At 38.3% G+C, this 24,718-nt stretch overlaps 1 protein-coding gene across 2 annotated transcripts in view; it reads left to right on the top strand.

The window, feature by feature from the left end:
* Nucleotides 1-22,711, top strand: part of SHTN1 (shootin 1) — a 96,030-nt gene extending 73,319 nt beyond the window's left edge. Inside the window, exons 15-17 of one of the 2 annotated variants that reach the window (XM_024756085.1) lie at nucleotides 1,980-2,100; nucleotides 6,246-6,438; nucleotides 20,985-22,711. In XM_024756085.1, coding sequence (XP_024611853.1) covers nucleotides 1,980-2,100; nucleotides 6,246-6,438; nucleotides 20,985-21,207 — 537 coding nt within the window. In that variant the 3' untranslated portion in view covers nucleotides 21,208-22,711. The remainder of the gene's footprint in view (nucleotides 1-1,979; nucleotides 2,101-6,245; nucleotides 6,439-20,984) is intronic. The other variant, XM_024756086.1, reaches the window with a different exon arrangement.
* Nucleotides 22,712-24,718: the final 2,007 nt, after the last annotated feature.

Raw genomic sequence — 24,718 nt, 5'->3', positions numbered from 1 at the left:
AAGATATCCTTGGAAGGTATATGTGTATGTACATGTACATACACACATACACAGACACATATCTTTTTCTTGAGTTAACTCTAGCCATTGGGAAAATCACACAGAATGTCCTTGATGTTCAAACAGTCTGATAGTTTGAGTGATTTTAGTAAGGGCCATAAATTTTTCTGTTTACAAATGATAGAACTTTTTAAAAATTATAAACACAAATGATTTGGGAATAGTTTTTCTAATACATTAAAAATTTTTATCTGAATTGGTTTTAGTTCTGTTTTCATTACCTTATCAGTGTTAATCCTACCTTACTATATAACTCTTTGATGAGTGGGTACAGATCTGCATTGTTAACTGTTAAATAAAGAAATCATCTAATTTTTTAAATTATAAAATAAGCTATTATAGTGTTACATGTAATATGATTTTCCTTTAATGTATTTTATGAATTTTTGCAATCAATCCAAAGTAGAAAGAGGCTCTTCCAGGGGGAAAGTATCAGATGCCTGATTAAAATATGAGCCTTAAGAATTTTACACATCAGTTTTGGTTAGCTAGCTGACAGCAGAGGAATATAATCTCCTAATCTTGTTAGTCAGTTTTCCCAGCAACAGACTGCTTTTCTATAACTTTGTGCAGTTAGGGAGAAAAACACCTTTCTAACCGAACCAACATAATAACCTATATCATGTGAGATTTGTAACTACCTAATTTTACAAGCTACTTTTTTTGTTTTATAGGTTAAAGAAGAAACATGAGTTACCATTTTAGCTAGTAGGATTCTTAGAATCGTTCAGGGAGTTGGCAGGGGCAGGGAGCAGCGTTCAGGCAAGCCCATAGTGAGCTGAAGTGACAAAGGCTGGCCTACTTGTTAGCCTGGGTGGACAAAGCCTGCCTTCCGACTCTGGCCTGAAGTCTGGCAAGTTATACCTGACTTGAGGTTCTGATTTTCTCTGATCAAAAGATTGTGGTTCAGCTGGGTTTTTTATTCACCCCTAAGCCTGCGGCACAGCTGAGGAGAGCTCTTTCAAAGAAATAGTGGGCATTTCTTAGAAAAGAAAATGGACCACTTGTAATGGTGGGGTGCTAAATCTTTACCCCTTAAATCTACGAAGAAGTGTATCACCCAGTGTTCTGTACAAACACTTGGCTGGTAATGGAGATAGAAAACCGTAGCTCTCCCTCCATAACATACTTCCAAGAGGAGCCAGGGCAGGGGAGCACTGCCTGGGTCTTCCTCTGTCCTCTTGAAAGTCAGTACGCCTTTCAGCAGGAGCACAGCTTTATGGCATCTCTTGTTTCCTTCAGTGTCTTCCGGGTGCTGAGTAATCCATTCATTCACTGCCTCCTCTGTTCAGGAGTGTGGGATTACGGCGCCGGCCCTTCCTTGCCTCCCTGTAGACTGTAGCCTTTGCTCTTTCACAGAGAAGCGAGGTGTGCTCAGCGTAGCACCTCCTGGGTTAGGCCGCCGGAGAGCGTTACGTGCTTCCTTCGGCAGCACGCCTTGTCACCAGGTGTGCGGCCAGGGTCATTCTCTCTGAAGAATCGGCCACATTTTTCAGTGCCGCAAGGATTTGGGTCAGTAACTCATGGCTGCCATGTCAAGATAACCTTCTAAGGTGAGTTCAGTATATCTGTTTTCTTCTCCGCGTGGTCGACCAACACACATCAGAATCTTAATCATCAATGTGCAAGTACCTTCCCACCACTGAATTTCATATAGTTAGCCCATCAAGAGGTATTCTTGTGCTGTTCTTTTGCTACGAAAGCTAACATCTTACATCATCAGTAGCATCTTCTTAAATGATCCAACACTGTATGTTAAAGATATGCACATTAAAAATACATATATAGCAAATTCATTTTAGTTCCTAATTCCATTCAAATTCTGGTAATGTTTTGGTGGTTTGACTTTTATATTCTTTTGTGTATTGTATTAAGACATTAACCTTTTTGTTTTTGTTTTTGTTTTGTTTTCACTTTAGGGGACACTTAACAAATCCACTAGTTCAAGAAGCTTAAAATCCCTTCACATTGAAAACAGTGAAACTGAGTTAGAAAGGATTTTGCGTCGCAGAAAGTTGACAACAGAAGCAGATAGCAGTAGTAAGCTGGTTTGAATTTTCCACGGTTCTACTCTTCTTCTCTGAAGCATCTTCCTTTCAGTGTCTCCTTAACATAAAATGATCTTTTTAAAATTATTAAATTTTTTTATGTGAATGAGAAGTATTGGATGGCAAAGGTACTTAATGGGTATCTCATAAGAGTGCTTAATGTATTTTTATTTATTGGTATGTTTATTTATTTGTAGGGAATCAGGCTTTTATGGATCTTGTTTGCTTAATGCAAGATGCCCTTTGGTAAAGACATCCGGGATGGACTTTGGCAACAATGTAGCATTGAGTAAAGGCTCCGGAACCAGAAGGCATGAGTTTGAATCCTAGCTTTGCAGTTTACTGCTTGCCCTTTAAGCAAATTACTCAACCTCTCTGTGCCTCAATTTCTTCATCTATAAAATGAGGATAATAAAAGCACCACCTCATAGGATTATTCTAAGGATTAAGTCAATATATAAAAAGTGCTTAGCACTGTGCCTGGCACAAAGAGCACAATAGTTAGTAATAATAGTCGTAATTACAAATCAGTTACAAATGCAAAGAAATCGTCTTTATTTTTCATATCCATTTAGTTTATTGTCCCTGCCTGTGAGTCAAGTGAATGAGAAAGTCCAGCTCTGTCATCAACTGTAAATGACCATCTGAGCATCTTGAGATCACAGTTTGCATTGGTATCATGATATGCGTGTATTAGACTTCAAAGTGTGTTTCAGAACTCACTTTGTATGTCTTCAGATTTTTTTCCATCAGCTTGATCATGGGAATTAGCAGAAACCTTTATGAGGTTTTCCCCTTGTTGCCAGGAGGCTGCTTTTGGATAACTACCCTAAACTAAAATTAATAGCAACCACAGCTAATGTACTGAATCTTTTAGACTCTGTTCAATCAACTCCAATTAGTCTATTGTAACAGTTTAACTTTGCATTGTTGTCATGTCTATCAAGTTTAAATTGCTAGAATATTAAGGATTTGGGTTTTTGATAATCAAGCTCTAGCTTTCATGTAGGGATTTACTCAATGGAGTAAATTGGTTCCTTGAACCAGAAGCAGCATAATACCAGCCAAACTGTTTTTATAAAAGATGAAGACTTTGTGCCCTTCTTTAAAAAAAAAAATTAGCCATTCAGTTTGTTCTAGAAATTCTGCTGTTAGTATCCTGTAAGAATTACCACCACCCCACGCCCAAATAACCAACTCTCAGGAAAACTAAGGGATGCCATAAGAGACTTTTTTTCCCCTTATGTTCGCTTTACAAGAATTTACCAGCCTCCATAATGAATTGTTATTCACTTGTGAGTTAGTGCTGTGACTTTTCCAGCATTTCATCCTGAAAGTATTCATGTAGTTTTCATTAATTTTTAGAACTTTGCGAATGCCATTTTTGTGCTCTGTCATTTACATTTTGTATTTTGCCACTGACCTTTTTGTTCCTCCAGAAACATTCTTTCTTCACTCACTTGGTCAAACTTGCAGCACTCACTATTTCAGAGTTAGTTTTCCATGGGAGAAATGAGGAAACATTTTTATTTTAGTCAATATGAAGATTTGAGTATTTCAAAGTGTGGAGAAAGGTAGGAACACATTTTATGGACATGGTGAGACTCTTTCATTTTACTGATTATATTCCACCAGTATACAAATATTCAAGGTATCACTTGAGGGAAGTTAGAATAAGAGATACATATTCAATAGAATCATTAATACTTGGATAGAGAAATAAGAACTGTGTAATTGGCAGGATGGAGAGGAAACATACTGAAGGGAGTGACTTGTAAGTGAGCAGAAATTTTCTTTTGAGCTCCCTAGTAGCCAAAGCCCCCCCCCAAAAAAAGGGTATGTGTGGGGGGTAGAGAGGACACAAACTTACAAACTCTATCATCTAGTAAAAGAAATAACTTATTTTTTTTACATGGTTCAAATGTTTTGCAAGCATCAAACTGGCAGAGGTATTTACTATGTAATCTTTTTATAAAGGTCATGGAATGAGAAAATGAAAATTCCAGGGAGGCAAATAAGATGCTAAAGTAGCACAACTGCATAGTGGGAGCAAATTACAGAGAGAAGTTTGATAGGTTTGTTCCTCAGGTGCATTTGAATCTCTTGAGATTTTTTTCTCCTGCACACAAAGGGTTATGGAAAGGCTAAAGGTGAGGTTACAAAGTGGAGAAAGGAAGCATCATAAGTGAGGCAGAGGCAGCCTGAGGTTGGCAGAACTCGTATCCCAAGTTAGTATCTCCCTCAGGGGCCACAGAAACACCTTTTTCTTTAGAATTTTTCTTACGGGGCTAACTGGTATTTCCTTGATTTACCTAGACTGTGGGCTACAAAACTGACATTTCTAAGAGCAGCAAGTGCCTCTTGGAAAACATTGGACTGCTTAAATAGGATGCAATAATAATAGTGTTCATCATCATCATCATCTTAAACATTAGGCATTTTTCTTTATTTCTTTTTGTATGTAAGAAAAATAACAGCTCTGGCTCAGCTCACCCACTCTCCCTCCTTTAGAATTGGCTTCAGTTGCAGAACAGCAGCAGGCGTTGGTGTGTATTCAGAAACAGATCTTGCTTTTCTACAAGGACAGATTGTTTAAAGCTATCTATAGTATTACAGTCAGCAGTTACCCAAGGGCTGAGCAGAACTGCTCTGAAGCACATCTTACGTTCAGCTTCATATTTATACTTTGAGGAATGAACTTTCTTGATCTTTCTGCCCTTTTCTCTTTACCCCCACATCCCCATGCAGCGTGAGGCTTGTCACAGGCAGGAGGGAAAGGCCTTTTGAACCAGAATATTCTATAATGTCACAAATTTGTCTGCTCAGACGGTACCGAAGAAATAAATGAGAAAGGCAGACACTGATGCTTTGTGAGCTGAGGCTTTCTACCAGACCAGGGAGGATCTGTGTCTCCCACGTGGAGTAAGTCTAGAGGAACTGCAGTAACAGAATGGCTGCACAATTTCCCAGCCCCTCTCAGATAGGTTTTTCAAATTATAACATCATTTTTGGAGTTCATATGTTTGTTATACTGCATCAGACACATTCATATACAAATGTAAGAATAAAATTCCAAAGCCTAATATAAATAATCAAGGATTAGCTAGCATTTTGGATTGTACCCACCAGTCCTTTCCATTTTAGATGATCTGACATTTCTTAAGGATATAGAGAGTCCCAAGTCCCGTGTCCCCTGCATCGGCAGGCGGACCCTCAACCACTGTGCCACCAGGGAAGCCCAAGTTTTGCTTTTTTCTTAGCTGCACCTTTCAGGGTTGTTCTGTAGCTTATTTTTTTAGAAGTTCTAATTTTATTTGTACATTCATGACATTTCATAAATTGCTTCGTTTTAAAAGGATTCCTTCTGAAGTTTCAAGAAAGACATACTAGAATCTTGCTTTGAAAAAACTGTCTAGGATAGTATCTTCCTAACTGAAGATAGAAAAAAAGTAATGATGGAGCTTAGCTTCAATGCATAGAAGTTTTAGACTGATATGCCAATAATTGTAGTAACAAGCCCTATTATAGTTTTCTGATCCTACCCAAAGAGCAGAAAAGTCCGAAAGGTAAACAGCCAAACTCTTTGCCACTTAATTTTTATAATCCTGTGTCTGTATTTTAATAGGAAATAAACCCACTTACTTCTCAATCACATTAAAATGAAAATGTTCATAAAAGCTATTTAAGGCTCAGAAAGCCTTCATGAGCCTTTTAAAAAGAGCTTTTTGACATCATTCCATTTTCTGTTTAAAATCAGAGCTGAGTTTTGGAAAGAATTAACTCTTGAGAGGCCAAATGATTCAAGTAGAGCTGTCAGAAAGCCATGCTCTGTGAGAAGTAAAGACTTTACAGTTCCAGTATTACTAAAGGACTCTGGTCAGTTGAGGAAACCATGGCCTGGGGTTTTAGAGTTTGTTAAAGGTCTGTACACAATTTCTCAGCGTGGTCCTGAAAAGCAGTAGTACCACCAAAGCAGAGCAGATTTCTAATAGGAGCATTTTCCAGCATGCTCTTGAAATTTTAACAAAACTTGGCCTTTTCACTTCCTGAGGAATTTTCAGCTCATCTGTTTTTCAGTACCATATTAATAAGCATCGAACAGAATTATTAAACTTGAGGTATGTGTTTGGTTTTAAGGTCCAACTGGAATATTAGCCACCTCAGAGTCCAAATCCATGCCAGTGTTGGGTTCTGTATCCAGTGTAACAAAAACAGCCTTGAACAAGAAAACTCTGGAGGCAGAATTCAACAGCCCGTCCCCCCCAACACCTGAGCCAGGTGAAGGGTCGTGTAAATTGGAAGGATGCACAAGTTCCAAGGTTACATTTCAGTAAGTAATGATGCTCTTTACTAAGTAGTGTGTAGAAGAATCTGTGATGACTAATTTGTGTGTTACTTTGCTTTGTTTCTCCTTAGATAGAGATTTCGATTTGGTTAGCCAATAAATACTCTTCTTCCTCTGTTTGATGAGCCAACTTTTGATTCCAGGCTCCTAGCTTAGAGGTCTTATTCTGATGCAAAGCAGACATGTATAAAGAGAATTCCATCCCTAAGCTGGTTTGGTAAAATCAGATTCTTCTTCTACACAAAGAATTGACTTGGATGATCCTTATTCAGCATCAGAAGACACTTAATCATTCTTTCAAGATTAAATACTTAGATCATCCCTCTTAATGGTTCATGAGCAGCCAAAGAAGATACTAGATCTTCAAACTTACTTTGAAGGGTATGTTTTTACAGCCTTATTTTCTAATTCTCAGTTAAAGATGTGCCTTAATATTGCTCTATTCTGAGACTGAAAACACGCTATGTAAAGAGTTACCTATGTATGGCTTGAAAGTGGCACTTTGATTGACAAAGAATTAATCCTGCTATTGAATGTGTTTCAGACAGATCTGGTGGAGGATCAGTTTGTTTTATAACAATGGCAGGCTCTTTTTGAAATTAGTCTAGTTTTGCTTTAGTTCTCTTGCCAGGATGTCAGCTGGTTTGTCACATAAAGAAAAGGAAGAGGTGAGACAAATCAGATCAGCAAATATTGTAATCATGGTTAATTAAACCTTTGATTTCCCATTCTATCAGGGGAGAAAGAACCCTTTTCTGTAGCTGTACCTGTCTTAGTTTAAAAGGTGAAGCCTGGACAAATGAAGTTGCGATTCAATTTAGATCTGTTTTTGCCAGCTGGTATTTTCTTCCAGTCTTGCGTTTCTCTTATTGGTACTATTAACTTTTTCCCCCTCTTTTGGAATGAATGACCTTCTTTGCTGATTTACAGTTTTGTCTAATTTCATTGTGTTTAAAAAGTACATTTTCTCCTGCAGTCATGTGTTTTCTTTCTTTTGACTGGAGTCATTTGAACAGTTCTAGCAGAAAGATGATCTATATTCATTCTTCGTCTGTCCTATTAAATTTGTTTAGCACCTAATTTGACACCAACAGTCTGGCTACATTTGAACCAGTATCCAGACACAAAAGCAATTTGGCTGAGACAACTTAGTTTCTGAGAAATGCTTCAGTGTGTGTGTATAGATTTTTTTTTCCTTTACCATTTTACACAGATAATCTTAATCAGAAAATACTGCAACTCCTTCCTTCTTTTGTCTGCCTTTTATTCTCCAAAAGTAAGTGGAAATTACATTTCCAAGAAAGGAAATGAAATAATTGCAGGCCCAAGGTCTGCAAAATGTGTGCTGAATTGACAGTGAAAAGGATCCATTTGTTGACAGACACAGTTGTTAGATGCCATAAAGGCCTATGTGAAGCTCAATTTATTTCTCATCTTGCTTGTTCAATGAGTGTTTAAGAGACACGTTTCGATTTAATTTATCTACTTAAAGCACTAATACAAATACTCTGTGCTGCTGTATTAACTTTTAAACTTTGTAATCTAATGCTTGATTATTCAGTTCTTGACATGCTTTAGCTGAAATAACTAACGCCATGCATTTTCATATTGACAAGTCATTTACCAAAGAAGAGTGCCTTTCTGAAAAACGTGTTTCTTAAGTACAATTAGACTATCCAAATGAATCCAAGTGTCTTGTGTATGTACATGGTAATTATTCACTTCCCAGATGTGCTTCATTCATTTATGTTTAAACCTAGCTTTTTACTGAGTAAAAGAACTTAATGTAGTCATATGTAAGCTTTAAAAGTAAAAACTCATGGGATTTCTCAGGATTCCCCGACAGAGGTTTAGCTACCAGGAATGAGAAGGGTTATTTTCAGGCTGTTTCTGGCTGGCTTTGGCTAGCAGGTTCATTCTGTTATACTAGCCATAAGGTAGAGGCAACCACATTGTCTTACCTCATAGACCTGATTTGTCACTTTGAAGTGCAAATGTTTCCTTTGCTTTTAAAAAGTGCCTTTGCTCTCTGGTAATGGCACCCTTATTTTGATCTGTGACGGCACCACCGTAGTGTTTTTCAGGTGAGTGGTATTATCGGCTCTTGACAGGGAATCAAGGTCAAGGGAGGATATCAATCACAGTAGGCTCTAATGCATTACATTATTGCGAACACACACACACACACACACACACACACACACACACACACACACACACACACACACAGTCCCTGCCACTCTTACGCTCCCTTCCACCCTCCGCTTTGGCCTCTCTGGCCTAGAATCATTCCACCCCAGCTCTTTGCTTTTGCTATCCCCTTTGCCTCAGATGCCCTTCCCCCAGTAGCTGCACTATCTCACCTCTATCATTTCTTTGCTCAGATGTCATCTTTTCAATGAGGCCTACCTACCCTGACCACCCTATTTAAAATTGTAACTCAACTCCCTTAAACGCTGATTCTCCCTGACCCTACTCCATTTTCCCCCATAACAGTTATCTTCTAACGTATTACATACTTTATTATATATATGCTTATTTTCTCTCTTCCCCTCCTAGAATGTAAATTCCATGAGGGTAGGACATTTTTTTGTCACTGGTGTATCTCAAACACCTGGAAAAACTCCTGCCTTATGGTAGGCTCTCAGGAAATACTTGTTGAATATATGAATGAATGAATAAATACATTTTTAGTATCAATAAAACAGCAGAATATCAATTAATTAGAATACTCAGTTAACCAGCATTCCCCCATTATTCAGCAGTCACACATATACACATATATGTGTACATAAATATTAGATATTTTGGTTTATTTGGTTGCTTATTTGGGTTTTTAAACATTTTTTAAATGCCTAGGAGTCATTTACATTCAGTTTTGCATATCTTCTGCATCTTTGAACCTATACAAGATAAAGTTATCAGAGACAACAGAATACCCAGTTGTAAAAGAAAGATTCGGCTGTGCTCACTGCCTCAGGTGAACAGGAAAGTTTGCTAACCTACTAAGAAAACTTTTAAAGTGAAGGAAGAAGCAAAGATGTTTTCTGCATAAGATCTTCACTTACCCAGAAAATTAAATAGCATCAGGCTATTCCCAGAAAGTTTATTTTCCTTTTAATTCCTAAAATCAACATATGTGTATGTTCCAAATTACTGAGTAACTTCTATCTGGTAAATTGTAGAGCCAGAGAGATATATGGATTTCTTTCTTAGGAACTTATGAGACAGCAAGAGACACCTTTAATACTTACTTGCAAGGATTAATTAAAATTAACATTCTTGTCACCAGTCTGAGCAAGCAGGGTTTTTTTTTAAGCAAAAAGAAGAAAAAGAAAGAAAAAGATAATCAGGACTTAGAGAAGCCTAATTGTTTCTATTTATCTTTCAATAATAGCTTTAGAAATATTTGTGTCCTCATTTATTTCTAGTGAATACATACTATCTAGTAATAATATCTTAAATCTAACAGTGAATTTGAATTTCATTAATTCCGATTAGTTATTACTCAAACAGGAATTATGCTCATAATCTCCCTTTATGCCATGAGAGGTAAAGAGCTGGCCAAGCGAATGGAGAGTATAAGCCTTATTTTTGCTTTCATGCTCTTCCCTTCTGATCCAAAATATTCTGACAGTGTTAAAATAGAGTAAGACTCATTGATTCAAGCTAATCAATGGCTGGGATGGTCAATGTAAAATAGGGAAAATTCCAAATTATAGAATTTTTAAAAGATAACGATTCCATTACTTTCAGACAGCTACAGTACCTGGAAATAGGCTAACTGAGTGTTGCACAGGGTCAAAAAAGCCAAGAATGATTTGTATTTTCACCAGCAAAAGCCTGTAGACTGGACGAGGAGTAACAAGGAAACACAGCATGATCCGTTTTCTAAATCAGTGTCTTTCCACATATGCACAGGGTGGCGAGCAGCACTGAATTATTTCCAGAACTCCAGCTCCACAGTGAGACCTCGGGTTCGGATCTTGGGTTTGCTATTTATTATCTTTATGACCTCGGGCAAGTTATTTAATCACGTGGAAGATGAGGGTAATGATACCTACCTTGTAGGGTTGTCACATAAATTAAATAATTTATGAAAAATATTTCAATAAATTCCTTTTCTATCTTAATATAAAATTATAGTGCTGGGGCATTACTGGATTATCAAGGACAAAAGTTAGAGTTGAAAGCTTAGGTACTGAACACCTGGCTTATTGACTGGGCCAGGTTTCCTTGGGAAAATTATGTAACCTCTGTGTTTTGTTTTTGTTTTTTCACTTTTTGTTGTACTGTTTTTCTTATCTAAAATTGAGGGAAGTAGATGAGGCACTCTCCAGAGTCTCTTTCAGCTCTAGAATCCCAATAATTCCTCCCAGATGTGGTTGCTTGATAAAGATGTTCACAGTTAAGATAAAGAACAAGAGTTAAGCACATAGTTTTTACCCCCAACGTGTCTCTCAATATAGATTTACAGTAAAACACAAACCTAGAAATATAAAATAATTTTTTGAAAAATTTTAATTTTCAAACTACATCTTAGGAACTTACAAATCCAGACTGAAATGATTGTTATCCTTCAGGGTTATATTCTTAGGGGTCAGGATACTCATTCCAGCCCTGTCACTGTTGCTCCAAATGCTTTTAGACCTATTTGGGTTAGAGATACCTGACCACAGAGGAAATAAATTGGACAGTCTTTCCTATCCATTTATTCTGGGGTGGAAAAAGTGGGTGAGAAGTAAAGAGTGCTTTAGAGCCACTTGGCGGGTTGTGTAAGAGAATTAGTGTCAGTTTTTATCTTGGTCAAAAAATGATATGGCCCATTTTAACCACTACTATATGTTCAACATATGTTTCCAAATGACTTTGGCTTTTGCTAGTTCATTCAGTTTTTGGAAATAGCCATCAGTTTGCCACCATTGCAGATGCATTTTTTAAAATGTGACACAGACCCATGACATGTCTCCCAGCCGTGTGTACAGAAAAGTACCATGCAATACAGTCAAGCCAAAGCTTGCTTCTTGAACTCCAGTTAGGTTGACAGGTTCCAAATTTACACATTCTGGGGCGTTGATTTAAAGGGTAACTAGGAAGTCAGTATTTCAGAAGCAAACGTAAGTTGAGCAATAAGTAAGAAAATGCAAGTATAATTCCTAGCTATGGGTAGAGTTGTCTTCCATTTTAATCCTGTGTGAGGTACCTGAGACACATTAGCTCTGTTATCCACAGAATGGGGAGATCTGATGATCTCGAGTGATGTAAGTGAAGTGAATTGGGAAAACATTTGGGGGTAAAAGCCTACAACCTTCCATTGTATATGTTTCGCCTCTTTATTTTTTAAATTTTCTGTTACTCTTTATCAATATATATTAATATATATCCATATTATAATAGCGTTCATCTGAGAGGAAATGTGCTTATATCGCTATAAGCAGGATGTCTATGTTGATTATAGATGGAGGCTATGAGTAACGAGCCAGTTTCCAATTTGGAATTTGCTTTGGTGATGTTTTGTTGTTGTTACTATCGTTTCACTAACATTTATGAAGCCAATACTTTTATGTGTTGTTTTAATTCTTCCAAAAGTACTGAGGTTTAGTGACATAAACAATTTGCCCAAAATTCTGTTCCTAATCGATAATTGGGTCAGATTTCATTTGAACCTTCTTCATTCTAACTTCAGAGCCCACGCTTTTGAGCTATAGCATACTGCGTTGAGTGTATTAAGAGCTGTAGGAATGGAAGGGAAGAAAATGACTGTAAGGTTTCTTCTGCAGGAAGCAGTGATTCTGTAGTTAAATTGCTCCATTTGCCCTATTCACATCCTGCTCCTCTGACCCTACATACTCACAGATAGTGTCATCTCTTCCTTTTTCTTTCCTCTTCCTAAGGCTAAACTAAGCAATTAATATATCTTTTGCCAAGGGAAGAAAATGTTACCCAGTAAAGCAAAGAATTCTGAAAAGGAGAGCCAATCTGAATTAGCAAGAAGACTTAAAAGAGATTTGGAAAGAAATTGTTTTAGTGTTTTTCATGTCAAATGGCCAATAAAGGGGCATGCTTCACAAATAAACTTTTGGAAATTACCATATTAGAATACCAGCCTAAGCTCCTTTAATCTTTGGCATAAGTTTCATGTACACATTTTTTATTTATTTACATTTCAAACATGCTGAGGATTAGTTCATTCCCAGAAGTCAAATACCTTGAAAATATCTGACTTGAATCACTGGATTAGAAAGGTGTTTTACTAAATGATAATATGACAATATAAAGATGAATCACTGTGAATACAGTTGTTTTAAAACATACATTCTACAGCCCCAAATAAATTTCACCGTTGCATCCACTTTATGCTGCACCTCTGTGAGTCAGCTCTACCTTTGGTCAATTACTGGTTAGCTCCTTTGAGTTTGTGGTGTAGTGCCCATTGTCATCATATTTTAGAACATCTCTATTTTAAAGAAAGGCAGGACAAATGGGCCTGCAGTATGGAGAAAGAGACAAGCAGATCTTACAAGAGTTCTACATCACAATCAGGCAGAGACCCAAGAGTATCTTGTGTTCTCACAGTCTTGCTTTTTTGTCTCTGAACAGTCTCATCTAGAAGTGGCCTTACTTGTCTGTATTGAGCTTTATTCATCTGTGCTCACTTTTTCTATTAATTACTTTCAGAAGGGTGAATATCCGCCTGACAGTTACAGTTAAACAAGGGAGTCAACCTCAAGGATGATTTGTCATTTCACCTAGTTACATCTCTAGAACCTGGCTTCAAAGGGGAGAACCCAGTTTCCATTGTAACTGGTGTGATTTGCAGTGATTTCATAGCTGTGTCCTCATCTCTTGGTCATTCTCAAAGATGCTTTTAAGCCACAATTGCCAGAGACCCTTCCAGTTAATACTTCTCTAATTCATCATGCCCTTCTTCAACCCCAGAGCTCCCCAAAACTCTAAGCTTTATCAAGCTCTTTAAAATTTCCTTTTCAGCCATCAGACAGGCGGCTAGCTTGCCTTTTTTGTTTGGGAGGTCAAAACGGGTCACATTGTGCCCTAGAAGAATTTAAAAAACAAAAACCTATGTAGCAATTACAGGACTTCAATTTCAGTAGAAAAATGACCGTTTCCAGTACAGCCATTTTTATTTTAATTTGCATTTAATTTCTAGGTCTGTGGTGTCTCTAAATACGTGTGACCTGTGGCCCCGCACAGATTAATTCTTGTAAGATTAATTTTTGTAAATGAAATTGAAAAGTATTGCTCTTTTGCATTGCAGCTGGAGAATCTGAGCTTTTGAAATATGTTACCAAATAGAAATTGAGATTCTTAACTTACTTTAGAGGGATTTGGGTCAACATTTTGTTCAAATGGAAAATAGAGAAGTTTTTAGTGCTTGTGGTGGAAAGAATAGGTTTTCTTCCTGTTAATCCCAACTCTACCATTTCCTCCCCTCCTCCTCTCCTCTTTTCTCTCCTATTGTGTATGTGTGCATATGTGTATTTGCATGCATGGTGCTAGAAAGGAGGGCACCTTCCCTGTACTTAGCAAACATTCGTTTCTGAGAAGAGACTACTAGCTAGCAAATGAACTGCATGGAAGTTACTGCTTAATCTGATGCTCTTATACAATTAAAGGATTTGCTCTGCTCTCAACTGTAATCTTAGTACGGCTGAATTGTGTATGGACACTGCAGGAAACAGCTCTGCTCAGCAAAGCACTACTACAAAGGTTCTCCATGTGTTCCTGTACATGGACAATTAAGTTTTAACAACAAAATTAGCAGAACAACTGGATGTTCGGGAAGTTGAGATCTCCTTACTCAGTCTCTTTTTCCTCCCCCCTCCAAAGGAGTTTCCCTGTGGGCTGTCCAGAAGATCCGCCTGTCAGTTTTGTCTTACAGGTGTTCTGAGTTACCTTACAGACAGCAGCTTCTTCCAGATTAATAGTTGAGGCTATATTACACCTAGTGTTAAAATTCTGTTGAGTAAATCTCGAAATAATTGTTAAAATGCTGCTGAGTAATTGTCAATTCTCTCAAAGAATTAATTGCCTTCTAACATTTGCCTCCAGTTGCAAACACCTATGATTTTAAGAGACTTAGCATAAAATATATCATTTCTCCATGGAGAACCATATTGCTTTTGGTGCTTTGTCATTTTTTTAAAACATCTTTCAGTAGTCTCTGCAGTATTTGTGTTTCCTTTTATTTTTATATAGTGGAGTAGTGGAGACTTAAAATTTATTCAAATAGAAGTCTGGCTAAAACTTAAATGCAATTTCAGATCTGAGGATAAATTGACTTAACTTCTGAAACCTGATAAATGCTTTTCGTTTAAAGTATATTTTGTCATATAACTATGAAAAGTAACACACTGAATGCTTCATGACTTCCTGTCTTAAAAGAGAGTTTAAAGTATATAATATAGTAAATTTAAAGAAAAATCTTTTAAAATTTAAAAAACATTGCTCTGAAAATTAAGAATGAAAATGCAAACATTCTGTGCACGGCAGCTTTCTTGAGGAGCCAGTGTTATTTATATATGGTGTTTCTTGTGGAAGCCTTTATGTTCCTTAAAATATCTCTTTTAAATAATATTCACATTTCATAGCTGAGATCTCAGTGGATTTTCCATGGTGACTGAAAGTTGTACAAAATTACAAAAAGCTTAAAAAGTAGCCAAAAAAAGTATCATACACATTTAAGAATCTTTGCCTGTGCTAAAATCAGTCGTAGCTCATGCTTTATCATTGATTTTGTTGGCGAGAATGGTCCAGTTTCCTGAGCCTCCCTGGGCCAGTGTATTTTGGAATCTGTAAATGTGCACACTCCAGCTTACGCTAGAAGAATAAAAGAACTGGGACAAGGCTTCGTAACGTGCACTGTGGTCTGAGATATAACCCGTGCACTGAGATGGCTGTGCTGCAGTTTTTCCACCAAAGAAACTATGGCTCAGTGTGGACACAGAGGTCTTTGCCCAGCCATTGTTACCTCTGTTAAAAAGGAATTCTTGTTAATCTTATGGCAGATCAGCATCTAGAAGCTGATGTCAGATTTTCAACCATGGCGGTATTCTGTTGTTTAACAATATTATTTTTCATAATTTAAATGATATCTATTTTTCCCTCAAATAGAAGCTGACCCAAATTGGCATACTAATTTATTCTTTGCACTAAAACGCAGTTTCAAAAAGTACACAAAGCCAAAAGAAATTAGCTTCGTTTTTTCTACCTTCATTATATTTAAAAGTATTAGAATTAGCAATAATATAGAAAGTTTCATCTTATGTTTGAAATTTTATTTTGGTAAGTTTTGGATAAGTGTGTTAAAATATCCTGAAAAATAGGATGTCTGAGAGAAACAATAAAAACTACCTCTGTTGTAATGCCACTGCTGTTCACTGCTGTAGTAACTGTATAAAGGGCTTGGGAGGAAAAAAAAAAGTAAGACTTCTTATTTTTACACAAGGGAGGATATAAAACTGACTTCCTCTTTGGAGTTTTCCCAGGAAACTACTTTATAAAGACAAATTTAAATCTTGCCGTTTTCTGTCCTTGAAGGTGGTAAATATGATTGTAGCTTTATCCATTTTTATTGTAAATGAAACAGAGTTCAGACCATCCGGCTGTGCGTCATCTGTTGGATGGCTGCCACAGACTAATGCAGGCGTCCCACTGGGAGACCAGAGAAGAACTATACTTTGATTCACCAGATTGTGTTAAATAGTCCAGCTGTTGCGATTTGAAAGATAGTTACCTCAGAAGTGAAATAGAAATGAACTTGACATTTATGCCTCAAACCATTTTTACACTGTTTGGCAGTCAGCTTTTCAGAGGTAGCATTTTATAAAATAACTCTCACTGCTTAAAAGTTTCATTCACTGTAATGTTCAAAATGTCCCACCTTTATATTATCAGTAGAATTAAGCTTGAGTGATATGCAGAATTTGCATGAAATAAGCATTTTCCCCCTTCATTTCATGAGCTTTGACTGTATTCAGTTGAGCTCAGAACCATGTCTATTAGGACTCTTTTGGGCATTAGTTAATTTGAATTGCAGCTGAAATGTTAGCTCGAATGTTGCTGAATATAATTGGAATGTGGAAAGTCGATTTTGAAAGGAATTTCATTGAATGCAAACCATGATGTGCTTTTTAAAAATTAGAATGCTGCAATTTCATCTCCTGTAACACAGTCTGATAAGTCACTGAGTCCCTTTATTATAAAGTTCAACTTTGGCAATACCGTTTGCAGCTGTTCTGATTCTTCTGGTACCAGTACCAGTTGGAGTCAGCAAGTGGCCTCATCTGCCCCAGCCCTACCTCTGGCCCTCTTGCAGGTGGGGGAGAAGTAACTGCTTTGTAAAAGAGCAACCAAGTTGTACTTGGGCATCAGGCTTCACAGAGTGGTATAGATTGATATATTGTCTCCTAGCTTTTATTTTGCTTTTGGGTTTTTCTTTTTGTCTTGAAATAGCACTTAACAAATGATTTAAAATGACCCATGAAAATATCTATTTGATTGGGTTAAAAATCACTAGCAGTATGTTGTGGTAAGAAAAAAAAGTACTGGACAGGAAGTCAAGAGTCCACAATTTTAATCCTGTATCTGCTGTTAACAAATAGTGTGCCCTTGGACAAATCATGTAACTCACTCTTGTTTGGTGTCTTCACCTGACAAATGAAAAGGCTGGACTAGTTCATGTCAGTAATCCCTCTCAGACTGAACATTCCATGATTTTAGTCTTTATGTCACCTATAAAATTTAAGTTTTACTTGGAGATTTTGCAGCATACAGAAGAAGGTCTGCCGTACGTTTTATGAATACTGAATTTTAATTCCTTATTTGTGGTCATTGCTCTTAGATGAAGAATTAAAGAAGAAAAATTGAACGGAACAATAGTATATGGCAATTCCCATTGGATTGTTGCATTTGAGCAGCTGGGATTTTCACCTTGGGGGAGAAGCTTCAGATTTAACCTTGTAGAACCTGCCACTGTGGCTGCCTAGAGCAAGAGCCTGGGTTCTTGGCAACATCACTGATGGTGCTTTCTGGCTCTTCCCATGAGATGGGAATGGAGTTAGAAATGAAGCCTAGGAGGAAGGCCCTTCATTCCAGAAGGAGCCCTGGGCAGCTCCCCATGGGAACCAGGAATGGACTTAATGATGTCAAATCAAGGAAGAGCTAGCTTTAAGTCACAAAGAAAAAAAAAAAAAAAACGAGGGGTAGCTTGAAGGGATGGATTTTATATTTATAGTTCTGAAAGATGAAGCTGAAAACAGGGATTCAGAAAGAATCAGTAAACATGCCAGAATTAGCCTGTGGCATCATTATCGTGTTTTTGGAAGATGCCTTTGGTAAATAGCTCTGTGATGGTGTGGAAAAATCAGGAACAGGAAGAGAGGAGCTTCTGATTCTTGTCCTGGCTCTGCCACTGATAAGCTGTATAATTTTAAGGTCAGGCTTTCCCTCTCTCCAAACCTCATTTTCCTCATCTGTAAAAGGACCTGTTGGACTAGATGATTGCCACAGTCCCTTTTAGCCTTAAGCCATTGGGATTCCAAGTCAGTGGTCATTATCTTCAAGAAAGTAGTTACTCTGATTCTCAACACATAATTTTCCACTGTGCCAAGTTCAGTGATAATAAAGGTGTTCTCAAATTGGAGTGTACAGGTGACTTAATAATAGATTAATCTATTATTAAGAAGCCTACTTCAGGAAAGAGCAGTTCTCTGGACTGAGACAATTCCAGGACAGTTTCAGCCTGGCAATACAAAGTTTCTGAGTTTTCAGTTCAGTCAACATCATTTGTTGCTGTTATGGAGCCCTGAGAGCTCCCTGGAAGTTTTCAGCCTCCAGCTGATGAAGAAAGCGTTTTAGGATGTGTTTACCACCCCTTCATCTGCAGACACACATGGGCATGAGAACTTCCATGGTAGTTCTACAAAAGTGATGAAGGTCAGTATGGGTTGATGGAAGTTGTTCACCTAGAATGAGATGGATACTTCCTTTGCATGCGTAGAGCAGACTGCTGGCTTCTATACAATGAGGCTTAGACCCAGGGTAGTGGAACCACACTGGGGACTTGACCAGCAGACTTTGTGTGGCCTTGACTGTAACAACTTTAGCTAGGCCAGAACTTGGAACTTCATTTCCGAGAATTCCCTTTCCCATTTGTTTCCAGGTTAGGGTTGTCTACAGGAGAAATTTGCACGAGATTTAGAAAGTGGGAGTGACATAATAGTCTTTTTTTTTTTAATGCTCCCAAAAGTCTGCGTAGGGCAGGCTCTTTTACAATTCATGCGCGTTGTCACCTAGTTGGCATGTGGCACAGCTGGCCCACAGTTTCTCCAGCTCCCCACATCTCCCTTCCAGCTTCCCCAAATCTTAGGCCAGGTGCATGTGCAAATTCCATGTGGAAGGGCTCCAGTTTATCCTGCAGCTCATCTGCATCATCGGGATTGGTGACTGTGAAAGACAGATGCAGCTCTGGTTTGTCCTCAGCTTCTTGCCACTTTTCACCCAAGTTCCTTTTCAGCTGCAAGACCTGCTGGTTTCAGGCCCAGCATAATACACAGAGGCAACAGACTCACGTAGACTGCCTAGCTAACTCTCTCTCTCCATTGCCTGAGGTCTAATGCCTATAATGAAGCCTTTATGCCATTCATGGGGGTTTTGCTTCTCTGACCATACCCTAATGGACTCAGCCTGCCAGGTGTTGCCTGGGTCAGAGAAAGTCAAGCCAGATACCAACTACATCCCATATTGATTCCCAACGCACAGTAACAGATATCTTGAGAAGTGGATGGGCCAAGGTAGATGGGCAGTGTCATGGTGTTTTCTAATGACAAGGGTGTTGACAAATCCAGGCAAAAATAAAGGAATCTGTCCTCACTACAGTATAGCTTTCCTCTCAGGTCATCTCTTTGCTTTTATGACCTCCAAAGAAGACAGTTATGTGCTAGTCATTTATGAATGGTGATCAAGTCACACGGTAGAACTGGATAGCCCTATGGAGTGGTTTTCAGACATTTGGACAGATCTCATAGTACCAGGTGATAAAACTGAGGTCACTGGGTTTGAGTTTTGGTACCTGTGGCTGGATCGTGCAGGCCACTTTGTCTCAATAGTTAATAATCTGTTCTGTTACTTCTGTTGTATAAGAGAGGCCTTCAGACCTACTCACACCAAAGCCTTGGTTTCTGCACATTCATTCTGAGCCTTTCACACAGAGTAGTTCATTAGTATTTGCTCATTTGTTTACTCCACAAATGGATCTGCACTGGGTGCTGGCATAGATCTGTGAACAAAGCTGAACAGTCCACCTCATGGATGTTTACATTTTATTTGAAGAGAGAGACATTAAACAACTGGTTGCCAGTATTATAACTGTGGTAACTCCAGCAAGGGAGAAGTATTAGGTGGTAAGAGAGTGTCTAACCAGCAGATCTGAGCTAGGGGTCAGGGAATAGTAGAAATCAAGTCCTGGTGAGGGGCTGGTAGAGCAATGGGCAGACCCTGGCCAACAGTTCACCAGTACACATCCTGACATCCAGAGGTGGAAGTGGGACAGGGGCGTGCTGGGTCATGGTTAGTATCCCAGCATTTGCCAAGAAGACCAGATAAGTCTGAGTAGCCTCTGCCCTGCCTACTACACACCCTTCAACCTCCAGGCATCAGGTCGGCAGTCCAATACCTTCAGATGATGGCTTCTGACCTGACTTCTGAGAGGACTAGGTGCCCACAGCCTAATTTCCTGACACGTGAAAAGAGAAGAGTGTTTCAGGACATCTGTTTCCACAAGGAAATTGTTGCCCATTTAGCTTGAGAAGCAGTAGCTTCTTAGAAGAGAAGAAAGGGAACCTCAGTGGAAAAAGAAACTGCATTTGAAATTCAATAAGAAATTTCTCAAACATGATTCTCCTTTTTTAGAAAAAGTGTATGGTAACTTAGTATTTCAACTTCTTCTCTGGATTCTCCCATCTGCTTTTGTTCCTTCCCTCATCCCTCCACAGGTCTGACCAGAGTTGTTCTTGCCAGTAATGGCAGCAGCTGGCATATCTCTCAGCTGCCCATCAGGGATGGGAGTGGTTTATTTCCCTCCTTGTTGCAGTCTTAGAACTAATCTGCAATCACATGTACCCCAGCACACAAGGGAGGGGTTAACTGGCTCCTTCCAGCTAAGTGGGGTGGGACAGGAGTCTGGGGGCGGCAGGCAGTGGGGAGGTGTGCACAGAGTATCTGTGAGCTTTGTGCTTCTGTGAGAAGGGCATGCAATTAAGCAGGTAGGTGCATTTGGCTTTTTAACATTTATGCAGTTAATTGCTCTTTTTCCGTCTTCTGGCCTTGTGCTCCTAATATGTAATCTAATAGCTTTTTTTTTTTGTAATGGCTGGCACCTCAAAGACCACTTTTTGCATGTTGATTAGACTTAGAACGTTTTGGGGTTTTTGCTCATCTGAATCCAGGAATCTGAAAGATAAATGATTTCTCTCTCTGCTTTTAATTTTTTTGTTTAACTGTTCATCCCCTAGGCCTCCCAGTAACACTGGATGCAGGAGACAATACATTGGCAGTGAAAAACAAGCTGAACCAGTTGTAGTTTTAGATCCTGTTTCCACATATGAACCCCAAACCAAAGACCAGGTCGCTGAAAAAGATCCAACTCAACACAAGGATGATGAAGGTGAAATTAAACCAGAAGACAAAGAAGACAGTGTTGAAAAAATAAGAGATACAGACAGCTCCAACTGCTGATCCATAAACCAGAAGGCGGATATGTTCAGAAGTCCTTTTCAACAAGCACATGATTTAGTTTTGGTGTATTGGCAAGGGCTATAGACATTCTGTTCTTGTCACTGTATTCAGAGTATAGGTTCTTTTTTGATGTCACTTTTGTAAGTTCACTTATAAGTAAGCTATTTAGCAAAGTACACATTCTTTGTAGTTTTTAAAATCTTTATAGGGATAAGATTTTTTTCTAATTACTGTATTAAGTGTGACTTCTTTTAGAAGTTTACAAAAAATTCATGTTATCTTTTTAGGTAATGTGCATACCACAAATCAAATGTAATGATGAAAGTTTGCAGCACTTGTGTGTAATTGGATAAACAGAAGTGACTAGCTTAAGGTGATTTTAAAAGCCCCCAAAGAAGCTTCTGTTTTGGGTCTGATCCTTTTTTGATGGAGAAACTTCAGTAGCATGGAAATGGTTAGGCACTGTGGCATACAAATTGCTTTCTAGGATATACTGAGATAAGCTTAAAACTCAGGAGCTGATGTCAAACTAGTAGTCCCATACCCAGTGTTAATTACACACATTATTAACTGGGGGATGCAAAACACATACTATTGATTGTGTCCACAGTCTCCCAAGGACTTTGGGGGGAAGGCTCTAGTGGCCAGAAGGCAGAACTGAGGTGAAAGTCCAAACCCTGAATTGAATAGAGTACTATCTTGATAAACCACGTGCTCTGTGCTGTGAGTTAATTGTTTTCTCATGGACTCATGTGGCACAAGGACCATATTTTATCACAGTTCTTATGTACAGTGAAGATGGGTGACAGGCATACAATTGTCTTGCTTCACTGCTGTTCTGCATTACACAGGTCTGTTGTTCTCTTTAAAGAAATTAGGTGGTAGTCTCTAAAAATACAATGTTTCAGTCTACCACAGTGAGTAATACAAATGTAATCAGGGATTAAAAAAAAACACTTATGCAGCTTTTCAAAGTTGATTGTTTCAAAACTGGTGTTTGTTTAAAATAAGTGGTAATGTACTTGAGTGCATTTTTTATGACAGTGATTCAGTAATGGTAATTTTACTATTAAAGAAAGTGAAAGGTTTCGTTTTGTTAGCATAGCTCAGCATGAAGCTGTCAGGTGTTTCTCACCTAAGGGCAAAAGAAAATGATAGTAATAATTGCAGTAGTTGTATTTTATTTCTGCACGTATGCTAAACATAGGCTTGAAAAGGTGAATAGGCAGGTAAATGTACTTCCTAAATTTGGAGATAATTATCTTTCTGTAGGCTCGTTATGCTTGATTGTTTCCATGTTTTTCCAGTGATGATTTTACAGTTACTTATCAGTTTACTCATAGGGAATTAAAATGTAATGTTTTTCAACTGTGATTTCCCCAACTGAATAATACTGCTATATGATACACTAACTACAAACTGCATTAATTCACTTAAACAGGTTCTGTTATGCTGTGATTTGAACTCTCCTCACCACACTTATTAAAAAGCACCAACAGTTTCCTATTAAAGGTCAATTGTGGTTATTGACATTTTTGGTTTAGTTCCCCAAACTTGACATTCTTTAATATGAAAATTGTGTAAGACTTTATAACTTTAGTAATTTTTAATCACAAAATGGTTTATTTTGAGGAATTCTGTTCTTTGTTTCTTCCTGCTTTCTGCATTGCTGTGTCTGTTATCAGTCTGCTGGCATGTGTCTTACACATATTTAGGAATATAAAAATATGTACACTTGTCATTTCATATTTAATCACACACCCTTTCCAGGGTAAGGAGTTAACCATTTGTTAAATGTGTTAGCTGGACCATGCAACATTTAGTCACTGGTACAATATTTTGAAAGTGTTCTTGCCTTTTCTGAGCTGCTTATTTCTTCACCAACATCACAAAGCATTTAAAATTAATTTGCTGGGCTTCCCTGGTGGCACAGTGGTTGAGAGTCCGCCTGCCGATGCAGCGGACATGGGTTTGTGCCCCGGTCCGGGAAGATCCCACGTGCCACGGAGCGGCTGGGCCCGTGAGCCATGGCCGCTGAGCCTGCGCGTCCGGAGCCTGTGCTCCACAACGGGAGAGGCCACAGCGGTGAGAGGCCCGCGTACCGCAAAAAAAAAAAAAAAAATTTAATTTGCTAAAATTAATTCTAGCATCCTTTTGTATCTGAGATAGTCTCACATAAACGCCTCACCTACAGTGGTTTCAGCCGTTGATCAGTCCTGTGGAGGGAATTAGCAGGGTTGTAACCACCCGCCTTGACTGGCCTGTTGAGGAAAACAAGATGCGTGTTTTGGCTCTGGCTACTCGCCAGGAATCCCTCCTTCCTCGCCTGTTTTGTTAACAGTAAATGTTTGTTAGAAATGGAGTAGTACAGGTAGAGATTATTGTTAATCTTTCAGACCATTTTTAGGTTGTAAGGTATAGTGTATAGTCTGCATCACAGAATCTTAAAAACAAAGTTCGGATGATTTTTATAAACGCACACTGTACATGTTTAATCACTTTCATCGTGGAACAGGTTCAGTTTATATGGCAATAAGTTGTGGAGAATGGATAACTGTCTCTTATCATCGCTGACCTTAGGAAGATCATCAGGCAGCCCTTACTTAAGGATTGGATTTGGTTTGAAGTTTCTTCGGAGCACTAACATTTCCCAGTCCCACTGCCATTTTTTAATATAGGGTGTGATGAGTTTCTTTCATCTCTTTACATGTGATTCCATATATATATGTTTTATATCTATTATATATCCTTTAACATATATGTAGAGAGAGAGAGAGAAAATATATAAATAGAAACAGTGCTTATCACTTTCAAAAACTTGAAATGCTACACATCCATTGGTGACCCCAATCCTCAAGCAAGGAAACGGTGAATAGGCTGTGCTCAGCGCTGAAATTAAAGTGTTGACTTGGTTGAGGTAATAAATCACCTCTTTGGTTAATTTAATGTAGTTATTCAGTTATTAACTTGGTTGTACCTTTTTTCTCTAGTTTCATTCATTTAATTATAATTTTTGTCACATTTCCAGGGCATACTCTCATATGATCTCCCATATTTCATCTCTGTGTGTGTGTGTGTGTGTGTGTGTGTGTGTACGTGTACATGTGCAGAGGCTATCTGAACACTAATCCACTGTTTATTGCTAAGCATCGGGAAAGGCAGTAGCAACAACAAACTGTGACACAGTTCTCCCAACTTAGAGCGATACCAACCAATTCTCCTGCCCTGTGCTCTGAGAGAATCTGCCACTGAACCTATTTTAAATCACTGCTTTTAGAATAAGGCCTTGGCTCTGCCATAAGGCCATTACCTTCCCCTCTTAGTACTCTTCAAAAGGAGAGGTCCTCAATATGCTTAGTAAAAACTTATGGAATATATCAGAAATCTAAACTTAGCCAGCTCTCCCACAGGTCAGTACATAGCAATTTATATAATTGGGGGGAAAAACAAAAGGTAACAGTTTGAACAGAGAATCTAAATCATATAAAGCAGTTGGATGATATTATATCTA

Source organism: Neophocaena asiaeorientalis, unplaced genomic scaffold (assembly GCF_003031525.2).
Source record: "Neophocaena asiaeorientalis asiaeorientalis breed wild unplaced genomic scaffold, Neophocaena_asiaeorientalis_V1.1 scaffold85, whole genome shotgun sequence".
Taxonomy (NCBI): Eukaryota; Metazoa; Chordata; class Mammalia; order Artiodactyla; family Phocoenidae; genus Neophocaena; species Neophocaena asiaeorientalis.
Note: the sequence above shows the minus strand (reverse complement) of the source record. Positions and strands in the feature narration are given on the sequence as shown.